Genomic DNA, 25,861 nt, shown 5'->3' on the forward strand with positions numbered 1-25,861 from the left:
AACACCTCCTAGCCACTATGGATGTAGAAGCCGTCTACACCAACATTCCACAGAAAGATTAACTACAAGCTGTCAGTAATATGTCGATAATGTCATGGCAAACCTGGTGGCTGAACTTTGTGACTTTGTCCTCACCCATAACAATTTCACATTTGGGGACAATGTAAACCTTCTAATCAGCGGCACTGCTATGGGTACCCGCACAGCCCCACAATATGCCAACATTTTTATGGCTGACTTAGAACAACGCTTCCTCAGCTCGCGTCCGCTAACGCACCTACTGTACTTGTGCTACACTGATGACATCTTCATCATCTGGACCCATGGAAAAGAAGCCCTTGAGGAATTCCACCATGATTTCAACCATTTCCATCCCACCATCAACCTCAGCCTGGACCAGTCCACACAAGAGATCCACTTCCTGGACACTATAGTGCTAATAAGCGATGGTCACATAAACACCACCCTATACCGGAAACCTACTGACCGGTATTCCTACCTACATGCCTCCAGCTTTCATTGAGACCACACCACACGATCCATTGTCTACAGCCAACCTTTACGATACAACCGCATTTGCTCCAACCCCTCAGACAGAGACAAACACCTACAAGATCTCTATCAAGCGTTCTTAAAACTAAAATACCCGCCTGCGGAAGTGAAGAAACAGATTAACAGAGCCAAAAGAGTACACAGACGTTACCTACTACAGGACAGGCCCAACAAAGAAAACAACAGAACACCACTAGCCATCACCTTCAGCCCACAACTAAAACCTCTCCATCATCAAGGATCTACAACCTATCCTGAAGGACGACCCATCACTCTCACAGATCTTGGGAGACAGGCCAGTCCTTGCTTACAGACAGTCCCCCAACCTGAAGCAAATACTCACCAGCAACCACACCACACAACAAAAACACTAACCCAGGAACCTATCCTTGCAACAAAGCCCGTTGCCAACTGTGTCCACATCTCTATTCAGGGGACACCATCATAGGGCCTAATCACATCAGTCACACTATCAGAGGCTCGTTCATCTGCACATCTACTAATGTGATATATGCCATTGTGTGCCAGCAATGCCCCTCTGCCATATACATTGGCCAAACCGGACAGTCTCTACGTAAAAGAATAAATGGACACAAATCAGATGTCAGGAATTATAACATTCAAAAACCAGTTGGAGAACACTTCTATCTCTGTGGTCACTCGATTACAGACCTAAAAGTTGGAAATCTTCAATAAAAAAACTTCAAAAACAAACTCCAATGAGAGACTGCTGAATTAATTCCAATTTGCAAACTGGACACCATTAAATTAGGCTTGAATAAAGACTGGGAGCGAATGTGTCATTACACAAAGTAAAACTATTTCCCCATGTTTATTTTCCCCCCTACTGTTCCTCACATGTTCCTGTCAACTGCTGGAAATGGCCCACCTTGATTATCACTACAAAAGGTTTTTTGTTTTTCTCTCCTGCTGATAAGACCTCACCTTACCTGATCACTCTCCTTACAGTGTGTATGGTAAAACCCATTGTTTTATGTTCTCTGTGTATATAAAATCTCCCCACTGTATTTTCTACTGCATGCATCCGATGAAGTGAACTGTACCTTACGATAGCTTATGCTCAAATAAATTTGTTAGTCTCTATTTGTTAGTCACAAATACTTCTTAACATTTTTTTAGTTTATTTTAAACTTCAAAAAAAGGTGGGGGGATTGGAATGGGGCTACTGGAATAGGGAGAATATTTTTGTTGAGGTTTTGCGGGTCCAGAATCTGAGACCATCATTGGCTTTTGGGATTAGGAAATACCAGGAGTAGAACCCCCAGCCCTTTAGCTCTGGCAGAACATTCTCCACTGCTCCCTCCCTTATGAATGAGCGCACCTCTTGGGCTAGAAGCTGCTCTTGAGAAGGATCCCTGAAGAGGGACAGGGATGGAAGGTGGGAAGAAGGGGAACAAAAAAACTGAAGAGTGTATCCCAGTGCTACCATGCACAGACCCATCGATCCAAGGTGATACAGGCCAACGCTCAACAGAAGTGGGATAACAGGTCCACAAAAATGGGGGAATTTGGATCCATGAACTGTCTTGGCACATCATCCTCAAAAGTTCCATCAAAATGCCTGCTTTGACCCCACCGAGGGTCTGGGGGGTTCAAGCGCAGGTGAAGACTGTGGCAGATATCTCCTTCTCTAGCCCCTGATCCTCCTCCCACTATAATCCTGTAAAGGGGGGAAAGAAGGGGGTGGAGCGAGGAAGGGGAGGAAGGCGGGGCGAGCGAGCAGTCAGCTGTGTCCTGTGGTGCTTCCTCACAGGGGCTGGAGTATGAAGGCCCAAGGACTTACGTGTGGCCCTTGAGTCCTTTAAACTGTGAAGTTTGGAGTCTGTCTTCTCAGAAAAGAATGACATACCCTCAAAGGGGAGGTCCCACAAAGTTTGTTGGACCTTGTGTGGCAAGATTGAGGATTGAAGCCACGAGCTTCTCCACAAAGCCACAGCTGAAGACATGGATCGGGCTGCAGAGTCCAGCACATCCAGGGCAGCCAGTAGTGACGCCTTTGCCATGGACTAGCCTTCCTCTATGAGTGCCACAAACTCTCGTCTTGACTCCTGAGGTAGCAACTCCTTAAATTTTTGCATAGAGTCCCAGTAGTTGAAATTGTACCTGCTCAGGAGTGCCTGGTGACTAGTGATCCTTAGCTGGAAACCTCCACCAAAAAGACCTTCCTCCCAAAAAGGTCCAACTTTTTTTCATCTTTGGCCTTAGGTGTCAGTCCCTGTTGGCCTTGCCTTTCCCGCTTGTTGGCTACTGCCACCACCAAAGAGCCTGGTGGTAAGGGTGTATACAGGAACTTGAACCCTGTCACCGGGACAAAGTATTTTCTTTGTCTCTTTTGCAGTTGCCCTGATGGGGTCTGTGATAGCATCATTTGGCGGGGGCGGGCGCAACGTCACCCTTGCAGGATCAATTGCCGCCAAGACGTTCACAAGGGAGTGGGAAGACTTTCTAATTTCCTCCACCTGGATACCCAGGTTCTGAGCTACCCTCCTTAGCTTTGGTGCACCCTATAATCCTCCTGCAGGGGCACAATATCAGTTCCCATGACCGCCTCATCTGGGGAACAGGAGGAAGACACCTGAACCAGCACCGAGCCCTGCTCTTCACCCTCAGCACTGGCTAGGTCCTGTGATACTGCCTCTTGGTACACGGTACCAGAGCCTGGATCGTGTTCTGGTGGTGGAAGCAGTCTGGGCTCTGAAGCCACCAAATATGACCTTTTGGAATGGGAACCTGCCTGCGCTGGAAATGCCCAGGGATTCCAGAAAGGCCATTGCATGGGGAACTGCCACTGTCCTGGTGGCCACACCACAGGTCCAGGAGGGGCACGGGGCCAGCGGCAGGTGAGACACCAAACAGCAGAGGGCACTCCTGGCTGAAAAGGGCTAATTCCCTAGACAACCAGCAGGAGGCGCCGCAGTGGTGAGTCGTCGCCCTGCGACACATACACATTAAAAAAACCCTTAAAGAATATTAAAGTTGCAAATTGAACACAGACATTTCACCCTGTGGCATAACACTGACACCCACATGGGTCATTATCAAGGTTGGAACCTTTGGATCCACCACACAGACCTCTGTCACTTGACATAAAGTAATTGACAGCAACAGTTGGTCGTTGTCCTCTGTGTGGTCAAGCATCGAACAGGGATGAGAGAGACACTTTTGCCAGAAGGTTTCACAGATATTTGCTGACAGCAGAGAAACAGAAAGACTCAGAAACCTTGGGTTCCATTCCAGGCTCTGAAGGAAGTGTTCTCTAGCAGTCACAGACTGTTCTGTCAGTTCCTTTACAAGCTTGACCCCTTCTGCCCTGGTCCCCACAACCTGTCCTGATACTATGTCTTCCCCAGTCCCCGGCTCCTCAACCCAGTGCCTGGTTCCTCAACCCAGTGCCCGGCTCCTTGACCAGCCAGTCACAGTTCCCTCCGCCACTCCAGTTTGTCATCCAATTTCAGTCCCTCCCCTCATTCAGTCTCCTTGACCAGCCAGTTGCAGTTAACCCCCAACAACCTGGTTCCTTGACTGATCGGTGTCTCTTCCCCCCACCTCTGTAAATCCCCATCACCCCACCAGTGGTCCCAGCCTCAGCCTGTTTGTCCAATCAGTCCCAGTCTTTCTTCCTAGTTATCCCCACGCCCCTACAACTCCCACCCTCAGTTTCTCTACCCTCACCCAGGCCCCAGTTTCACCAGAGTCCTCATCAATCTACTCCTTTCCCTCCTCCACCTGGTCTGGCTCTCAACCTCTCTGCATTTGAGTCAGGCAGATTATTTCTCCAGGCTGTGTGAAAGCACAGGAGAGACACAGGATCCTAGCTCTCATTTTTGATGCCATGACCCACTTTGTTCCAGGGCAGCTAGGAGCTCAGCTACAGTTATAGCGAAAGTCTGGCTTCATCCCTGTGGCCCTATGTTGGAACATGCTCAGTCGCTCTGTGGGGTAGTGTACGCGGAATCTGGTCAGCATTAGAAGCTGTGAGGCAATGGAGTATGGTCAGTAAGCAGAGTCTTCAGAGATTTTAGCTTCCAAATTCTACTGCGCATGTGAAAACAGATTTTTCAAAGCCTGTAATTCAGCCAAATTTTGGAGATTTTCACAGGAATAGCAAAAGGCACATCCCTAAGACGAAAAAAGCTTCCCCATGTTAAATTTCAAAACCCTACTCCATATCATAGGGGCACTAATTTCTCACAGAAAAAGTTGCTTTTCCCTAGCTTCATTCTTGGAAATTGGTGAACTGGTTTGGCTGAAAATTTCCTAAAAATTCAACCTGAGGTACACTCCTGGCACAGAGTGTTCATGCCAGAACAGTTTGGGAAAGTTAAAAGCAACCAAAAACAGGTTCTGATAAGGGAAAGTGGCAGAAAACCTTAATTACCAGCGATGGTGCCAGCTCTAGCCATAACAGTGGTATCTGCAGTAACACTAGCTACGATAAGAATTCGTAAGTGTTAAACCATCATGCATTAGGGCACAATGCCTGTTCATTATAGGGGTTCTCACAACTTCCTCTGAAGCACCAGGTTATAGTTACTGTTGGATAAAGAATCCTAGACAAGTTATCTTACATGGCAATACCTATATTCCTAGGATGCCCAAGACTGACCAGTCCAGGTAGGTATAAAATAACTGGAGGAGGTTGGGACTATCAATAGATACAATTGTATTATGGCAAATGGTTGGAGGTGACATGTCACCAGAGAGGCCTGCTCAATTCTAATGGTCTCTCATCAACCATGACCTCCAGCCAATCCACCATTATCTTCAAAATGTGAACTGAGGCTTACAGGAGTTGTCTGTGCTGGACCACTTAGTACTGTCACCCATTTGAACTGCTGCATGCCTCAGTTGTTAACTTTGCCATAAGTTCATGTTGAAAAGTAGGAAGAAAAATCTTCAAGGGCGGGCGAGGAGGAGAGAAAAACAATGTTATGCCAGGTCCACCCCAAAGTCCATGCATTCCAAAGCTCAGTCCCTGAGGAGCCACTTCCTTCTACAGGGTGTTTTGAGCCCAAGTGGAAGGCAAGACAAAATAGCAGACAAATCAGCCAGAAAGGAGCTAGAACGTCTAATCACATGACCTAAGCTCAGACCTTGCATAATACTTCTCTTTGATCAACAGCTGCATAGAGTGCCATTTCTGTTCTGGGTGTAAGGCAGCTAAGTGGGGGTTATTGTAAAAGGATTTCTTCTTAGCATATGTGCAACATGCCTCAGGTGGCATGTGATGAGGATTCATCACTGAATTTGGTTCGCTGATTAGATCATTAGCTTCCCCAGCGTGGGCCAGGTACTAATAGGGAGTGCGACGTGAACACTGAACAAATACGTATGTGCGTTGTATAAGAACAACTTCCTTTTATCAGTTTTACATTTGATTCCTTTCTCAATTTCATACATTGAGCTCTCGTTCTAGCATTATGAGACAGGCAACCTGAATAACCTTCTCTACACTTCCTATAAATATCTCTTTCCATGGATACAAGTTTAAACATCCAATGATTACTGTCACCTGTTTGGAAATTGCAACTCTAGTATGGCATTGAGCTTATTTCACTCATTGCACTGCCATTGCATCACAAGATGTAATGTAATTTCCCAGACTGAACATAGGAGCCAGGAACTCAACACTTTTAACCCCAACTTTGTCACACACAAGTCAGTCATAACCTCACTCTCTCTTCTCCATTCCACTAGGAAACAGGTACCACTTAAGTAATTATGTAGTATGACAAACTGGCTACTCTTCAAAGTAGTAGATTCTTGAAGCCAAAAACAAACAAACAATGGCATTTGCAAAACCTTTAAGTTTAAACATACTGGAATTTGAAACCCTACAGTGATATAGTTCTCTACCTCCATGAAACCAAGTTCTGTTTGGGTGTTTTTTGTTTTGTTGTGGGGTTTGTTTTTTTTTGTTATCAGCACTGATAGTAAGCAGGTCAAAGTAATGACCAAACAGAGAATTACAACTTTATGCAGCAAGCTTCACTTTCATGTTATATAATAAGTAAACATACAAAAGTCTAAGTATACCATCAAGAAAGCTTACAATTAATTTATATTACAACAGTAAAGTCATTCTATAATTGTTCATCAAAAATATCAAAAGTTAAACGAGACTGACAAGCTCTCTTTCCAATCACATCTGGTATCATCTGGAAGTAATTAGAGAATGCAGGAAACCTCTTTTACAAAGAAAGATTAGTAAACTCAGCACCACATTAGGAACTATGTGATTCTAGTGGTGGATTTATAAATTAAAAAGGGAACTAATAACATAGCTTATGTCTGACAATTTGTCTTCAGTTACAGCTACTGTTTTTTAAAATTTCTGTTGTAAATAAACTTATTTCTAGTCATTATAATGACAGTATTCTACAAATCACTATATTTCCACTGCACTTAAGCTACCTGGGTTACACCCACTCACTGTCAGAACTCAGTGTTAGTTTAAAGACAGCAATTTTATGTTTGAATAAAATAATTTGCTAAAAACTTAACCAGTTGACTTCCCTTTAAGCCAAACTTCTAAAAAAATTGGTGAATTTAGACTGTGTTTGTCAAACTAATATCAAAATGTGTCAGTTTTTACTCGTTTAAAATTTGCTTAGGCGTAATGAATTCTAGCCATGCAATTTTCCTGTGAAAATTACAATGGTAAAACTGTACTGATTGTGTACCAACATGGACTGAACTATCTAAATGGGAAACGACGTACAAAATTTTGTGCAAAATCATCACATTACTTCAATATTTGCCTTCACACATGCATCTAGGTTGCAATGTTTTGCAAAAGTTAACCCTAAAAAGTTAAAAGCTAATTAAAGCAATAAAGCATATATTCAGGTAAAGTTAAGGATTTGATTTAAAATGACAAAAGCAAAGGAATAAAGAATTAAGACTGGAACTCTCTTTAATTTGCCCTATTATAATTAATTATATAAAGGGAAATTTCACAACAGTGGCAGATTAAGCAAATAAGAACATATGCACAGGCAGGGCAGGATGAGTTAGAAATGCAGTTTCACCACTGACAGAATTTTCTATTCTTGTGTGGATGGGCAAGATAACCATTGCTATGTTAATTTGTATAATTTCATTTTACCATATCATTTATACTTAAATTGTAAACTGGTAGGGGCAGGGGCTGTCTTTTTGTTCTATGTTTGTACAACATCTAGCATAATTGACACTACAGAAACAAATAAACCAAACCAAAACAAACTGTGTATTGAGGTTATAGTCCCCAATCTTGCCAAGATCATAATAGAGTAGGACTAGAGTGGAGTCAATTTAAAAAACAAAAACAAAAAACCTACTGCTGTCTGAAAACATTTTAACTAGTGTCATTTGTAACATCTAAAATTACTGCAATTGAAAGATTAGAGACTTTTTTTCAAGTTTGTTTCCTTTGTTCATTGAAACTCAAAAATTAATTCCCCCATGTAAAAGGGTAGCTTGCTCATGTGCTGGAGAACCTGGGGCTAAACTAGCTCAGATTACAAAATTAGTCCCACCAGAGTGGAATAAGATTATTCGAATATAAAAAGCAGCAGGAAGCAGGAGGGAGTATAAGGAAGAGGTCAAGCTCCTACAGTGAGGGAACTGCAGAATGAAACTGCAGGGAAAGAGTCTCCTGCAGAAGAATCAAAAGTTGTTTTGTTTTTTAAATTCAGTTCAGAAGTAGTCAAGAGAAGAAAGGCAAATTGGATGAAATTTGAGAACAGGTATGGTAGAAAGGAGATTTTACCAGATGTCAGGAACTTCAGAGGATAAAGCTTTTACACCCACAGAATTTAGATTACATGAAAAAGAGTTAGGAGGGGATGGAAAAAGTGCATAGGGTTCATATGCCCACAAAAAATCATGATATTCAAAATGCACACTTTGATCAAGTATGCACAACATAGTATTGGGAGTCTATTTAACAACCATAGAAACATCATGGTTTAATTTTTTGAAAGGAACATTTATGAATGTTGATAAATGCAAAGTAATGCACATTAGAAAACATAATCCAAACTATAAACAAAGTGATGGGACCTAAATTAACTGTTTCCGCTCAAGAAAGAAATTTTGGAGTCATTGTGGATAGTTCTCTGAAAACATCCGCTCGACACGTGGCAGCAGTCAAAAAACCTAACAGAATGTTAGGAACCATTAGGAAAGGGACAGATAAGACAGAAAATATCATAATGCCTTTATATAAACCAATGGTATGCCCACATCTTGAATACTGCGTGCAAATCTGGTTGCCCCATCTCAAAAAAGATATATTAGAACTGGAAAAGTGCAAAAAAAATGATTATGGGTATGGAACAGCTTCCAGATATGATAGAGGTCTATAAAATCTTGACTGGTGTGGAGAAAGTGAGTAAGAAAATGTTATTTACTCCTTCCCATAACAAAAGAACGAGGGCTCACTCAATGAAATTAATAAGCAGCAGTTTTAAAACAAAGGAAAGTACTTCTTCACACAATGACTGATTGACAGGGGATGTTGTAAAGGGTTCAAAAAAAGAACTAGATAAGTTAATGGAGTACAGGTCTATCAGTGGCTAATAGCCACAATGGTGAGTGATGTGACACCATGCTCTGAGTGTCCCTCACCTCTGTTTGCCAGAAGCTGGGAGCAGACAACAGGGGATGGTTCACTAGATTATTGCTCTGTTTATTCCCTCTGAAGCACCTGGTATTGGCCACTGTCCACAGACAGGATACTGGGCTAGATGGACCATTGGCTTGACACAGTATGGCGGTTCTTATGTTCTTAACTACACTTTTCTATGTATAAATGCATTTTGCACATTAAAAACATTATTAGGGAAAGTTTTCTATAAGCAAAAAAATCCAGTTAAATTTTACTTTGACAAAATCACTTTTCTGGATGTGGTAGGACCGTAGGTATTGCATGTTATTCACCTTTGTTTAGTTTTTAATAAACAAACATAACATTTAGAGTAAAAAATATTTTTAATTATGAATCTGGTTGGACTTTCACAAGTATTCAACAACAGGACACTCTTCCAATCACTGTAGGGGATATGTCATCATAAATGAGAACAAGAATTTACTATGTTCTCTCTCATAAGAGTGCCATTTTAATAAATCACATTAATTCTCTTAAAAAGTTATCTTATAAAATATTTTCAAATTACTTAGGTTAGAGTGTAGTGTTGTTGTTGCCATGTTGGCCCAGATTATTAGACAGACAAAGTGGGTGAGGTAATCTTTCTCACCAACAAAAGTTGGTCCAATAAGAGACAAGCTTCCACAGAGCTCTTCTTCAGGTTGTACTCGTTTCCCAGACCTGAAGAAGAGATCTGCATAAGTTCAAAAGCTTCTCTCTCTCACCAACAGAGGTTGGCCCAATAAAAAAATATTACCTCATCCACTTGTCTCTCTTACGTTAGAGTGCTCAAACACTGACTATTATGTACTGTTAAAATCAGATCTGATGGAAGTTGACGACTCTTTTGTAGGCCACATATATGTTCTGTGCCTTTCACCATGTGTCCAAGTTTCTTATCACAGAAAGGTTTTTATCCCTCATGTCTGTACCGTTCATTCTTTTAATTATAACAGTGAGAATAATTTCAGGTATCATAGAATTTAACAGCTCTCAGAATTATTACAAAATCTTGCAAAATTAATCTGACAAAAGGTCACTAATTATCATGAGGATTTTTATAATAAACTTGAGTGATTAGAACTTTACAACAAAAAATTTGTCAAAAGGTGGAAATGGTTTGATTTTTGCCTACACTTCTCATTATATACACAACTACAGAACTAAAGAGGGAAATTACATATTTACATCTTCCTGAGACATCTTTTGTAGAATGACTTAAGATACAGGTTTTAAGGAATACACAGGAATTTATTTATTTATTTATTATTTAATTCCCCTTCCTGGTCTTCCCAAAACCAAAAAGTTACTCCATAGTTTAAAGTCACATACTGTGTAAGACTAATTACAACAGGTCTGAAGTTCAAAGGTACAATTAAACTATCAGTTTTGATATCATACCATCTTTTGGTGATTCTGCAGACTTTGCCACAGCTATCATCTTTGTAGATGGAGTTTGGTCATGACAAACCTGATGTAAGAAGTTTATGGATTTTCCTATTAGAAGGACCTAAACACAAGAGAATAACATTTTAGAAATTATTTTTATATAAATAATAAAAATGAGATGTTGTCTGTAAGTTAATTGTTGCTGCCTCACTCCCAACCCCTGAAAAATAGACGAACCCGTGGATGTAGTCAAATATATCAAGCACAACTTGTTTTTAAAAGTCCTTTTTTTTCAAAGTAATTCAATTACACAAAACAAAGTTTCTTCCTCCATCTCAAAGTAACAATCCAGGCTATCCACACACCTTTTTCAGACAACATGGCAGGTTCAGAACATTTGGCTAAATTTATGTTCTTAATGTTATTCCAGCCATAAACAGCAGTAAAGGGTCAACGACACATCAAACAAATAATCCTTTTTCCCATACCTTTTTTGATTGATCCATTGTAATGAACGAAGGGATCATGGATTTTCTCAAAGTGTACTTGTCATGCCACAACCGGTCAGCTTTAACTGTAGGATCTGAAGCTACAAAAAACTGCAGGTTGACCGAAGCATTAGATATAAAAGGAATTTACCTGATATTTACGTTTCATACACATACACCCACTCTTGTATTTCATTTCTAAGGGGAGGCATATTACATATACATGTCTATTTATAGTCCCATGTCAAGTAGGTGTTGCTGCCTTTGGGCTTTTTTGGGGAGTGGATTTCTTTTGTTTTGTTGTTTCCTTGAATAGTTCATGCACATATTACATAGAAGTCAAACTGTACTTTTGTATAAGCATTTTGGTACTTTTATGCTGTGTAGGCAGTGTTTTTTGGTGGACAGCAGCATTTTGGCACACAAAAACAGCCATAGTTGAATCCACCAAAACTAGCTCATTATTTCTCCTGAGCTTCTCGTCAGAAGGATCTTTCAAGGAAGCTATGCCCTTATGGGAAGAGTCGGCGATATGCACAAAAAGGACCACATCTCTGGTCTCACAGAATCTCTGACAGGTGGTAGAAAAAAACCCAGCATATTGCCAGCTGTTCCCTTTGCCCAGAGAGTCTTTTTGAGAGAAAGGCCTTTTATTTGACTTGAATAGTCTCTTCACAGAGATCTGAAGTCTTCTATGGAAAAGACCCTGGCTTGATCTGGAGAAGCCTTCATCTGGGAGGGCATACACTGGATCTGTCTCAGGTATGATCTCTTTCATGTGGGCCATTCTGCCTAACCAGTCCCTACTTGCAAAGGATGAGGCCAATGAGAAGCCAGGAGTTTGGGAGGAGGTAGCTCCCTTTCTGGGCACTCTCTTCCCACCTAAGTTCTTTAAACAAGGACTTGTAGATCTATCATAAAAGAGTTTAACTGGAAAGTCAGGATCAGGCAGCTACCCGCAATAATATAACAAAGAGCAACAGCCCAGACTGCAGACTGGCAGGCTCTTCCAAGCCCCTCCTGCCTTCCAATACCCTCTACCTCAAACATGAGTGAGAGATGTACAGATAGGATAGTGGGCTGAGGGAAATCTGGTCTGTTTGTAATGATGCAGTCTGAAGAACGAACTCTAACACTTTCATCCCCATGAGGGGAGAGTTATGGTTGTGATGCATTGTCTGTAATGAGGTGTGTAAAGGGCATGCATAATTAGATGCTTTAACTTACAATTTCTTGTTCTTTGGGATTGGTGTTAAGTGTTATGTACAGACTAACCTTCATTAACACACAACATACTGTTTTATGTATTTTCTTGTTTACTCAGATTCTGAAGGTACTGACAACACAGCAATAGCTAAATTAATTAAAAAAAACAGGATCTGCTGCTGAGCTGGCTGGGGCACTTTCATTAAGATCCTAGTATTTGGTAAATTAGCTGCTGCTTTGTCAGTTCCTGTTCTTCATTAAACTTAGTTGGTTGATTAGTAGATTGATAGTATCCAGGAAAGATGATGCGACAGGAATACACCACATACTCATGAAACCTGAATGTGTCTACATAGGAGTTTGGAAAGTGCCTAACAGAAGTTTCCAAACTGTGATTCATGGAGAGCTGACTGGCCACATAGTACTGGTTCTCCTACTTATAGCCAACTGCTAAATCTCATTAAAAACAAATAGGAACTTATAAAAATTATTTCCTAATGTCACTTTGTCTGGTAGGCAGGCATGCTAAATTCCAATTAGGCAAGCAATGTGATCACAAAGGGGAAGGGACATTCCCATAAGGGACATTCCCTACTCCTATGTAGACACATTCAAGTCCTTGGTCTCCATTAAGATGTGGTTTACACTATCAAAGAGTTTTTGAGAATTCCTGGCTTACTATTTAAAGTGTAGTCCAAAATGTGGTAAGTGCCACATTCTATATTCAAATTGGGCAGGCTTCTGCTGGGTTGGTGATCTAGAATGCTGAGGTTTCCATCTTGTTCTCAACCAAGTGCAGTTGATGCAAAGATGCCTGTGCGAGCCTGCAGAAAACCTGAAATAGTTCTGGGAAGTGTGAACTAACATTTATCTCAATGGGGTGCCCACTGAGGAAAATTTAAATGTCAAAATTGTTCTCAGTGCCGATCAAAACATGTAAGAAAGAAGAGTGACAGTCATATCATGAAGTACTTCACAAACTACTGAGTAGCAACTCAACTTGGTGCCACAAGTGGATGGCACTTGGAAGAGTACTATCAGTTTCTTCCTCTGAATAAACCTGACCTGTAGAGCTAGAATGCTAGATGTGAGGAGCTGAGGCCAGGGGAATGAGAAACTCACCAAGGGGGAGTCAGTCAGTCAGAGGTCAGGAAAATATCCAAGCCTTGTCCCCACATAACCAAAGTGGCCTCCTCTGCACAAGCCAGATAGCTTTCTCCCTATAGCTAGTAGTTGCTGCTGTTCCTCCTCCTCCTCTGCACGATTTTAGCAGACATTGTTGCATCAGTTACAATCAAGTCACATTTTCAAGCTTTTCTTTGTAGCTATGAATGTTTATGAACGTATTTTTAAATGAAATCGATTCTGATGCTGTGACATGACTGAGCCAGGGGTCTAAGCAGATCCCTATTCTGCCTAGGCCTTAATCCAGCCTTACCCACAGATGTAAATGAACCTCAGTGAGCGGGAGCCAGGATCTGAGAAGCCTAGCAGTGGATATGCTCGGTAACTCAGTAACCTAAGCGTTTTTTAAAAATGGAATTTAGGCTTCTAAATCTCATTGAAATTCAAAATAAGATTACATAAACAGAGTTGTAGCCTGGCAAGGAGAAAAGAAAGCTTGAAGATGACTGAGGTAAGTGTAAACATGTACAGTTAACAGTGAAGTGCCAACAAGATCTGTGAATAAAAAGCCTTATGTAAGAGTTGAATACTCTGATGATTAATTTTGTTAAATGATAGAATAAGGAGGTACTATGAAGGTGATGTTCTAGTTATTCATGTATTAAGGATGCATTTTATAGGACTCTATTACTGCAAAGGTCAAAGCAAATTTTGTAGGACTTTTAAAGGTATTTCATTCTCAACATTTTCTACAGAATTTGAAAAAGTGAAAACTCCAAGAGCTCAATCTATTTAGCTTAAAAAGAAAGGTCGGGGTGACCTGATTACACTTTAAATATCTACATCTGGAACAAATATTTAATAATGGGTTCTTCGATCTAGCAGAGAAAGGTATTCCACAATCCAATGGCTGGAAGTTGAAGCTAGACAAATTCAGACTGGAAATAAGGCATTAATTTGAGACAGGGAGTGTAATTAAACATTGGAACAATTTACCAAGGGTTGTGGTGGATTCTCCATCACTAAAAAGTTTTAAATCAAGACTGGTATTTTTCTAAAAGATATGCTTCAGGAATTACTTTGGGGAAGTTCTATGGCCCATGTTACACAGGAGGTCAGATTAGATGATCTCACAGTGGTCCCTTCTGGCCTTGGAATCTATGGAAATTATTAGCACTAATGCCTAGGATAACAGTAGGAACTGTAAACATAAGACACTAATAAAAATAAACTACAAAACAAGAGAAATAGTCAAACCTCATACTTCAGGCACAAAATGGATTGCTTGCAAGGGCTAGAACAAATTTTGTACACCATAATGTTAGGAGTACACTTTCCAGAAAGAGGTTGAGAGGAGCTGGGCTCTCTAACACCAGTTTTTTGCCACGAGTAGAGGCAGCATGCTGGACTAGATGAATCAGTTATCCAAATCTGTCAGGTCATTACCACATGTAGTTTAGTTACATACACAGTAAATTACACAGACAATTTCATACTTTAAATGTGCAACTGAACTATTCTTATGCTCATAGTGGGTTCAATCCTGCAGTTCTCACTCAAACGTCTCATTGATTTTTACTCAAATAAGAACTAGAAAGAGGTCTCAACATTACTAAAACAACGAGGAGGTCTTTATAGCACCTTAAAGACTAACAAATTTATTTGGGTATAAGCTTTTGTGGGCTAAAAACCCACTTCATCAGATGTATGGAGTGCTGATACAGACTAACACAGCTACCACTCTGAAACCTGATAACATTACTAGTTACACATAACTTACTTCATGGTATGTGTCCTCCAGCTCCCCATCATAAATCCAACGGTAAAGGAAATTCAAGACAGGATGGGACACTAGGCCAAGAATGTGTTGTACCAGGGATCTCATATAGGGATCTCCTGTTTTAGTGTAGGCATGGACAGCTGATGCTAGTTCACCACCTTTTCTTCCTAAGGAGACAGGCGAAGGAAAGAGAGCAGGTTCTGATTATGTACTTTATACTTCAAAAATAACTTTTTTCAGGCCTTGATGACTAGCTGTATGTCTGTCCATCTCTGACCTTGTTATACAGCAATTTTAAATCCAATGCATATAAACATTTAGGCTATGTCTACAATGCATGCCACTTGCAGCAGTGCTTAGGGTATATATAGCTACATTCTGTGGAGAAAAGCAGACTGCAGTCACACTGTGGTGTGTGGCTTCACGTGTCAGTGGAAGCCTCTGGCAGCGTGGAGGCATAGGAAAAGTCTTGGCAGCAGGGAGCTGCTGGAATCTTTCTCTGCTGCCCCCCGGCTAGAGCCTTTTCCCACAGTGGTAAAAGGCTCTGGCAGCTCCCTGCTGCAGGAAGAGACTGGCAGTAGGGAGGCAGCGGGATACTACACTGCTAAAAATAGCAGTCTAGATGAGATCAGTGCAGCTTGCACAAGTAGAGAGCTATTTATGGTACATACCCAGGTACACCACATGGTTTAGGTGTGTCTTTTAGTCTACTCACCTAAGCAGTGCCTCATCATCTGCACTGCTATTTATACCCCTGCTGGGGGTAAAAGGGGGTCATGTAGCGTATGTACTCTACACACCACCAAACGGAGTGTGCAATGTAGACATACATTTAGAATTATGACAATTAAAAAAAAATTAGAAGGAAGATTTAAATATTAAATATCGAACTGTAATCTCAATTTTAACATTTGGACACATCCACTGATAAGCTCTGGTTGTTTTATGCCACCCTGAAGCAAGCAAGACCAAGCTTGCCAGTTAGTTTTTGCTTTATACTGCTCTGGTGAAGCAAACCAACTATAAACCCAGCTTGAGGGTACATTTCAATTTCCTCTCTCGTCCCCTAAATTATCCTTGCCTCTTGCACCTCCCTACATTCCTCTGTGTGCATGCATGCACACACACAGTTCTTCCCCTCTCTCCAATCCTTCCTATCTTCCCCTGAAGAGTTTCCCCCTTCCTCTTGCAATCTGAGTAGCTTTAGTAATAAAACACTTAGGATTAATGGTCTCTCTTTACTGTTATGTCACGTAAGTGAAAGTCTGTCAGCACAGACTGCTACATAAAATCTTTTTCTTCAGAGAAACTCAATGAACTCTCTGTTACAAAATGACTATCATTTCTCACTGTTCTCTGTGGTACCGAGGCCATATGCATTCTTCCATTAAGAAAAGGTTTCAAAATGACCATAGCCTCCCACTGTTTCCAATGAGAGTGAAGCCAAGTTTTCCTCAGTGCAGATTATACACCCTACATGTCAGAGGAACACTCAGACCCACTACAGCAATGGGAGATGGCACCCATTTTGAAAGAGGGTAGCTCTTAGTGTAATTCTCCAAAGCAGAACATTAATCTTCAGGTTCCACAGAGTAAGAAACTTGTGAAGAACATGAAAAAGTGACCATTAACCCTAATTTTTTTTTCACATGTATCCTGTACAAGAGATTTCAGTGAGTTTTAGTTAGATGGGCAGTTTGAAGAATCTGCATTATTTTGATAAGAAGAAAGCTTCCATTTATGCACAAACATTTATGCTGGTAACCAGCAACAACAGGAAAGGAAATAAAGTAAATAATAATTTAAATGTGTTTTTACTAAGTAAATTTACAAAAGTGCATGAGAGTATTACTACGGTTATGTAAATAACTATTTAAAATGCTGAAGACAGTCTGATGGATCTACTGCTTACAGACTTGTCTGAAGGAAAGGTGAACATTTTTACCTGGTAGACACATCACTACCAGAAATCTACTAGTTTAATCTCAAACATAATTAATATAACTGGCATCCATGCTTGGCATGCACAATCACTCCTGAAGTTACAAAACTTGAAAAAAATAAAGAAATACATTTCAAAATAACAGACCTTGACAGTGATCAACAAGTGCTGCAAGTGTCTTGAGTCTTATTTTAGGATCATACGTCCAGACTAGAAGACGACGAAGTGTTAAACTGCTCTCGAGTCCCAAATTTACACCCTGATCATCTTCAAGTTGCAGCTGATCAAATTAAAACACACAGGGCACAGTCAAAACACAGCATACAACTACTGGCAGCAAAACAGATATTCCACATTTTTGTTCTGAAGTTAGCTTTGTTTAGTTATTTTATTACATGCAACTAGTCAATATGTACATTTTATCGTAAAATTCTTAGCCTGCAACTTCACAAACTGACATGAGAAGAAACCAAGAATCAAGTGTAGATGAAAGCACAGAGCAAAATGTAAAAATAATGGATCTGACAGAAGAAAGAGGGTAGGGAAGACACAAGGGGGAGAGTATGCAACAGAAGCATCAGACAGCTTGATGGATAGGTAGTTACAAAAGCAGCGAAGGACAGAGAAACAATGTTGAAGGATAGCAGGTGGCAATCAGAGAGGCTATTCAGAGATGAATGGAAAGAAAACAAAAATGTGTAAAACAAGAATCCTGAGAGCAACAGAATGAATAGTGAAACTTCTACCGTGACAGCAGCAGCTTGATTTTAATTCTGTATGGGACAAACCCTCTTGAAATTTTCCTCCAAAAGTCACCAAAACAAAGCAAATAAGTTAACTACAAAGTTCAAAGATGGAGTACTATTAATATATAGGAGCCTAAGTCACTTCTAGAAATGGAACTTGGGTGCTTTTGAAAAAGTTTTACTTCAGATTTAATGAATAGTGCTTAATTAAGGTGTGAATTGAAATCCATGTGGCTGCTCTGCAAATCTTCCCAAAGGGCATCCGCTCGAAACATACACAGAAGCATCTGTATCCTATGTGGGTGGGCACCAACCCCGTTAATAAGGGGACCTAGCCTGAGAGTACACAATCAAATACATGAAGAAATACATGGCTGTAGAGTGGAAGAACGCACTGGACAAGATGATGGTATGCCAAACTTGTAGCTAAATGGCCTTTTAGCAACAGGACTAACTCCTTGAGGTATCACAAGTAATCCATATAAGGGAACACAGGAGGACCCTGGAACAACCCCTGTAATAGTCGCCCAAGTAGAGAAACTCTTCCATCTCTGACCCTAGCCCTTGGGAAGGGCAAGTGCCTAGACTGGAAAAGAATCTCTTATTCTTGTAGAGCAAGAGAGGGCAGAACTAGTTAAGAGTCTATCATCCAGGTAGCCAAATATAGCAATTCTAGATCAGGGTAGAGGATACTCTCAAGTATCTGAGACAGCAGTCTGGTGTTGGATGAAAGCTATATGGCGGCTCCTGGGGGAAAGTGTACCAGAAAACCAGCATACGAGAGCTGTCTGGACTACACTGATGCATTCAGAAGAATTTCTGCACTGCCTCTCTGGATCTTTTGTAGGAGTCTGGATCCGAGAGGCTTTGGAGGGAATGCCTATAAAAAGGTCTTTGCACCAACCAGGAGGAATGAATCTGTGAGGGACTCCTGATCTATAATTGCTCTTGAGCAAAAGTCGTGACACACTGTTCTCGCTGGTGGCGAAGATCTATTGCATGTGTTCTCCAAGGGCAGAAGTAATGGTAAACCATTGATGTTTTCAGAGATCACTCATTGGTCTTGTCATCTTCTGCACAGGGAGCCTGCCTGGACATTTTATATTCCCAGTAAGAATAGCGCTATCAGATGAATGTACCATCAATACAGCTCCACAAGGGGAGAGGCAACTCTCGATCTAGTCCTGAGTGGAGCGCATGATCTGGTCCAAGAGGTAACTATAACAGGACCGCTTGGAAATGGTGACCATAATATAACAACATTTAACATTCCTGTGGTGGGAAGAACACCTCAACAGTCCAATACTGTTGCATTTAATTTCAGAAAGGGGAACCATGCAAAAATGAGGAGGTTAGTTATACAGAAATGAAAAGGTACAGTAACTAGAGTGAAATCCCTGCAAACTGCATAGACATTTTTCAAAGACACCATAATAGAGGCTCAACTTAAATGTATACCCCAAATTAAAAAACACAGTAAAAGAACTTGTGGCACACCTTAGAGACTAACCAATTTATTTGAGCATGAGCTTTCGTGAGCTACAGCTCACTTCACGAAAGCTCATGCTCAAATAAATTGGTTAGTCTCTAAGGTGCCACAAGTACTCCTTTTCTTTTTGCGAATACAGACTAACACGGCTGTTACTCTGAAACCAGTAAAAGAACTAAAAAAGAGCCACCGTAGCTTAACAACCATGTAAAAGAAGCAGTGAGAGATAAAAAGGCATCTTTTAAAAACTGGAAGTCAAATCCTAGTGAGGTAAATAGGAAGGAGCATAAACACTGCCAAATTAAATGTAAACATGTAATAAGAAAAGCGAAAAAGGAGTTTGAAGAACAGCTAGCCAAAAACTCAAAAGGTAATAACAAAATGTTTTTTTAAGTACATCAGAAGCAGGAAGCCTGCTAAAAAACCAGTGGAGCCCCTGGACAATCGAGATACAAATGCAGCACTTAAAGACAAGTCATGGCGGAGAAACAAAATGAATTCTTTGCTTCAGTCTTCACAGCTGAGGATCTTAGGGAGATTCCCAAACCTGAGCCGTCTTTTGTAAGTGACAAATCTGAGGAATTGTCACAGATTGAAGTGACACTAGAGGAGGTTTTGGAATTAACTGAGAAATTTAACAGTAACAAGTCACCGGGACCAGATGGCATTCACCCAAGAGTTCTGAAAGAACTCAAATGTGAAATTGCAGAACTATTAACTATAGTTTATAACCTGTCCTTTAAATCAGCTACAGTATCCAATGACTGGAAGATAGCTAATCTAATGCCAATATTTAAGGACTCTAGAGGTGATCCTGGCAATTACAGACCAGTAAGTCTAACGTTAGTACCGGGCAAATTAGTTGAAACAATAGTGAAGAATAAAATTGTCAGACACATAGAAGAACATAAATTGTTGGGCAAAAGTCAACATGGTTTCCTGTAAAGGGAGATCATGTCTTCTAATCTATTAGAGTTCTTTGGGGGGGAGGGGGGTGTCAACAAATATGTGGACAAGGGGGATCCAGTGGACATAGTGTACTTAGATTTCCAGAAAGCCTTTGATAAGGTCCCTCACCAAAAGCTCTTACGTAAATTAAGTTGTCACGGGATAAGAGGGAAGATCCTTTCATGGATTGAGAACTGGTTAAAAGACAGGGAACAAAGGGTAGGAATAAATGGTAAATTTTCAGAATGGAGAGGGGTAACTAGTGGTGTTCCCCAAGGGTCAGTCCTAGGACTAATCCCAGGACCAATCCTATTCAACCTATTCATAAATGATCTGGAGAAAGGGATAAACAACCAGGTGGCAAAGTCTGCAGATGATACTAAACTGCTCAAGATAGTTAAGATCAAAGCAGACTGTGAAGAACCTCAATAAGATCTCACAAAACTAAGGGACTGGGCAACAAAATGGCAAATGAAATTTAATGTGGATAAATGTAAAGTAATGCACATAGAAAAAATAACCCCAGTTATACATACAATATGATGGGGGCTCATTTAGCTACAACTAATCAGGAGAAAGATCTTGGAGTCATCGTGGATAGCTCTCTGAAGACATCCATGCAGTGTGCAGTGGCAGTCAAAATAGCAAACGGGATGTTAAGAATCATTAAAAAAAGGGATAGAGAATAAGACGAAGAATATCTTATTGCCCTTATATAAATCCATGGTATGCCCACATCTTGAATACTGCGTATAGATATGGTTTCCTCATCTCAAAAAAGATAAACTGGCATTGGAAAAGGTTCAGAAAAGGGCAACTAAAATGATTAGGGGTTTGGAATGGGTCCCATATGAGGAGAGATTAAAGAGGCTAGGACTTTTCAGCTTGGAAAAGAGGAGACTAAGGCGGGGTATGATAGAGGTATATAAAATCATGAGTGGTGTGGAGAAAGAATTCATTTGTTCCCATACCATAAGAACTAGGGGCCACCAAATGAAATTAATGGGTAGCAGGTTTAAAACAAATAAAAGGAAGTTGTTCTTCACACAGCGCACAGTCAACCTGTGGACTTGCCTGAGGAGGTTGTGAAGGCTAGGACTATAACAGGGTTTAAAAGAGAACTGGATACATTCATGGAGGTTAAATCCATGAATGGCTATTAGCCAGGATGGGTAAGGAATAGTGTCCCAAGCCCCTGTTTGTCTGAGGGTGGAGATGGATGGCGGGAGAGAGAGAGATCACTAGTTCTGTGTGGGAGGTAGGGCTGCTCTGCAGTGCCCCCTTGAGGGTCACATGTGATATTGCAGGTGCTCTCTGCCTTTGTCCGCCAGGTTTGGCTGCTTGCTTGGAGCAGGGTAACCTGTGCTGTAAGGTTGGCAGTAGTCTCTAATCAATCAACGAAACAGCAATTCAGGATTTGGCTGTCTGAACTAAAAAACAAACAAAGAAAAAGGCTTCAAAATGACAGCACTTAGCACTAGGCCCTGGCCTGACTGCAGAATCCATGTGTGTAAATCTTGGAAGCAGGCTGCCCATCCTAGTTTGGAGGTGTCTGTCATGACTAGGGCTGCAGAAGTTGTTTATATTCAAAATATACTGCTCCTACAAAAGGAGAGTTCCTGACAAGTGAACCGTTTCAAATTTTGCCGGTTGATTCTGAGTCCAAAATGGTATGTTAGATCAAGACAACAGAAGAGCCCCTGCTGTGATCTGGCCTTGAGAACCCAGTCCTTTAAAATATGGAAAAACATGTACTCTTTCTTAGGTGGGCTGTCATTACGGCCAGAGACTTCGAAAAAAAAATACCCTGCACTACTGACTTCTTGGAGGGGACGGTTTTTCTCTTCAGCAAAAGCTCAGGTATTCCTGTGCAACTGCTCTGTACCAACATGAAAGTAGACATCTTTCAAGTCAAGAGCCACATAGCCACGTTGGTATGGAGATCAATCATCGATTCCCTATGGTGATCGTCCTGAATTCTGAAGTTCTGATGTATTTGTTTAGACTTCTTACATCTAAGATTGGGTGGAGGCCATCAACCTTCATGGAGATTAGAAGTATAAGTCAGAAGAGAGTAACTTCCGTGAGTTAATAGGCAGCAGGTTTAAAACAAACAAAAGGAAGTATTTTTTCACACAATGCACAGTCAACCCGTGGAACTCCTTGCCAGAGGATGTTGTGAAGGCCAAGACTATAACAGGGTTCAAAACAGAACTAGATAAGTTCATGTAGGATAGGTCCATCAATGGCTATTAGCCAGGATGGGCAGGGATGGTTTCCCTAGCCTCCGTTTACCAGAAGCTGGGAATGGGCAACAAAGGATGGATCACTTGATGATTACCTGTTCTGTTCATTCTCTCTGGGGCACCTGACATTGGACACTGTCAAAAGACAGGCTACTGGACTAGATGGACCTTTGGTCTGACCCAGTATAGCCATTCTTATGAGTGTATTCCTAAAGAGGGATGGGTAACAAGGGTTGGGAGGCAGTCTGATGAGGATCTGTATATGGAGTAACTTTGAATTAAGGCTTCTGGGTACTCAGCAATCTGAAGCAATTTCTTTACACCAGGCATCATAGAACCTCACAAACCCTTCTCCAAAGAGACAGGGAAGAGATGGTGTCAGAAGAGAGGATGAAAGGCTATTGGAACAGGTCTCCTAACTGCAGTGTCAAACCTGTTGTCTGGACTCAAACAATACAGAAGATTAACTAGGACAAGATGAATGTGGAGGCCTGTTATACAGTGAATATCTGTGACCTGATGCAATCTAGAATGGTCTCTGGTACCAGAAGCCAATGTAAATTGATTTTTTCTTTACTTAGCTGGTAGGAGACTGGGGCCTCAAAAAGACCATGGGAGCAAGCCATTGCCATTGTCGTTTCAGCCTCACTGAGGTTCATCATTCCCTCTGTTCCCCCTCCCCACCACACAAACACTAAGACCACCCTGAGTTTCACAGGTTAAATTCTCTCTTCATCCTTGTTATTCTGGAATAGGGCTCAAGGAATGAAGCCATGGATAATCTATGCAAACTGACTTATGTGGCCAAGACTCCGGAGCAAGAATTGGAGGAGTCACAGGTCCCAGGGAGGCACAGTGGATCATAACACGGCCATCTGCAGCAGGGTGTTTTGTTACCTGTCTCTGGTTTTCAGGGATTGAAGCTATCAGCATATGGACAGTGTATCCGGTAACTGTGTAAATGTTTAAGCAGCATACATCCAGGGGACTGGACTAGATGACTTCTCGAAGTCCCTTCCAGTCCTATGATTCCATGCCCAACACATCTCAATGAATGAGATTTCTGTCAGCCATCACTCATCCAGATAAGGATATAGATCGGTCTCTTTTGGGTAGGCAAGCTGCCACTATCACATGCATTTGTTAAATACTCTCAGAGCTGACAACAGACCGAAGGGTAAGATGGTTAATTTGTAATGGTAGTCTCCTACACTGGCCATGAGGAACCTCCTGTGGCCAGGATGGATCGCCTCTTAGAAATGTGTGTCCTGAAAGTTGAAGGCAGTATAATATTCTTCTGGATCGAGGGAAGGGATGATCGTAGCTAAGGACACCATACAAAACTTCATCTTCTTGATGTATTAGCTGAGGTTCTAAATGTCTAACATGGTCTGAGACCACCTCTGTCTTTGGGTATCAGAAGGTAATGGGAATAAAATTCCCTGCCCTGATGACACAAGAGCATGCCCTCTATGGTTCCAAAGAATATAGAGCCTGTACTTCTTGTCTTAGCACAGACTAGTGAAAGGGATCCCTGAAGAGGGACTTGGTAATAGGTGGGAGAGGAAGGAGGGAATTTCCATCCAGATTCCATTATGCTGAGCACCCAGTTCTTTGAGACAGGCAATGAATTACCAAGCACAGAGAAAATGGGACAACCTGTCCCAGAAAGGTGGGGAAGGACCAGTGAGATCCAGACTGGACAGTACACAGTCCTCAACCTAAAAAGTCAAAATGACAGCTTGGAGGCCTTTGATTGCTGAGATGAAGAGAAAGGCAAGGGCTTCTCTCTTTGTGATCTTTGCCTCCTCTTGGATTGGTCAGGCTGCTGGAAAGGATAGTATTCCTGTCTGAGCTGTTTGTTCAATTTTAGGCCCAGAATGTTGGAGACTCAGGATTTGGTGGACAACGACCTGCACGTGACGTTTGGACTGTATAGTAGCCAGGGCAGTACCTGAGACCTGGACTGGCCTCTTACTAGCCAGTCATCTATGTAGGGGAATATGTAGATGGCTGACTTTCGCAGGAATGCTGCTACCACAGCCATGCACTTTGTGAACATGAGGAACTACTGACAGAGCAAAGGGCAGCACTGTGAATTGGTAGTGGGATTTATTGATCATGAACCTGAGGAATTTTCAGCGCCTCTGGTGAATAGCCATGTGAAAATGTGCATCTTTTAAGTCAAGAGCTGCATACCAGTCACTGGAAGAATCTAGGGAAGGGATAATAGAAGCTAGAATGACCACCCAGAATTTTATTTTCTTTAGGAATTTGTTTAGCTATCTTAGATCTAAAATAGACCTGAGACCCCCAACCTGCCCCCTTTGCTTTCAGGATTAGGAAGTATTGGGAATAAAATCCCATCGCCTAAACAACAAGGGAACTTCCTGTATGGCCCCCACAGGAGGAGAATGAGAAACTGGACCTCCTGAAGCAACACATTCTTGTGAGAGTGGTCCCTAAAGAGGGACAGAGAAAGGGGATAGGAAGGAGGGAGAGAAACAAATCGGAAGGTGTATCCCAGTACCACCATGCTTAGGACCCACTTATCTCTGGTGATGCGGGCCCAAGCAGTCAGGAAGTGGGACAGATGGTTGGCAAATACTGGGGTGGAAAAAGATGGTACGCCGAGGAATGACGGTACGCCGAGGAATGACAGACTGCTTTTGACCCATGGGTCAAAATGTTTGTTAAGAGGACCCAGTTGCCTAGATGAACTGGCAGCTGCAGAAGAGGAAGGAAGAGAAAGATGCCTCTTGTAACTTTTGCCATTATTTCTGGACAGATCTGGAGGGATGAAAGGCAAAGATCACTGGGACTGCTGAGGGTGGAACTGCTTTCTTTTTGTTGCTGGTATAAATCACCAGAGACTAAGGGTCACCCTTGAATCCTTAAGACCACATAGCCTCTTGTAAGTCTTTTCAGAAAAGAGTGAGGGGCCTTCAAATGAGAGATCTTGGATAGCTTGTTGAAGCTCTGGGGGGAAGACCGGTCAACTGCCAGCAAGATGAGTACTGCATAGTGATGATGAAAGCCATAGCTCAAAATGCAGAGGCCATCACAGCTAGACTTGCCTGCAAGGCCATTCCAGCAAATAACTTTCTCTTCACCACCACAGCAGTGAACTCCTGTTTTACCTCATCCAGAAATCTGTCCTTAAATTGACCCACAGACTAAAACTGTACTGACCTACGAGAGACTGCTGGTTTGCTATTCTAAGCTATAAACCTCCAGTGGAATAAAGCTTTCTTCTGAATAGGTACAGCTTCTTTCATAGAATATCTGGGTTGGAAG

At 41.5% G+C, this 25,861-nt stretch overlaps 1 protein-coding gene across 4 annotated transcripts in view; it reads right to left on the reverse strand.

Moving 5' to 3' along the window:
* TUBGCP3 (tubulin gamma complex component 3) overlaps nt 1-25,861 on the reverse strand; it is a 152,498-nt gene that overhangs the window by 70,751 nt on the left and 55,886 nt on the right. For all 4 annotated transcript variants that reach the window (XM_073350050.2, XM_073350029.2, XM_073350040.2 and 1 more), the window contains exons 10-13: nt 17,283-17,415; nt 15,194-15,360; nt 11,083-11,193; nt 10,607-10,715 (exon numbers count right to left, since the gene is read on the reverse strand). In XM_073350050.2, the coding sequence (XP_073206151.1) occupies nt 10,607-10,715; nt 11,083-11,193; nt 15,194-15,360; nt 17,283-17,415 (520 nt within the window). The remainder of the gene's footprint in view (nt 1-10,606; nt 10,716-11,082; nt 11,194-15,193; nt 15,361-17,282; nt 17,416-25,861) is intronic.

This window comes from Lepidochelys kempii, chromosome 1, assembly GCF_965140285.1.
Source record: "Lepidochelys kempii isolate rLepKem1 chromosome 1, rLepKem1.hap1, whole genome shotgun sequence".
Classification (NCBI taxonomy): domain Eukaryota; kingdom Metazoa; phylum Chordata; order Testudines; family Cheloniidae; genus Lepidochelys; species Lepidochelys kempii.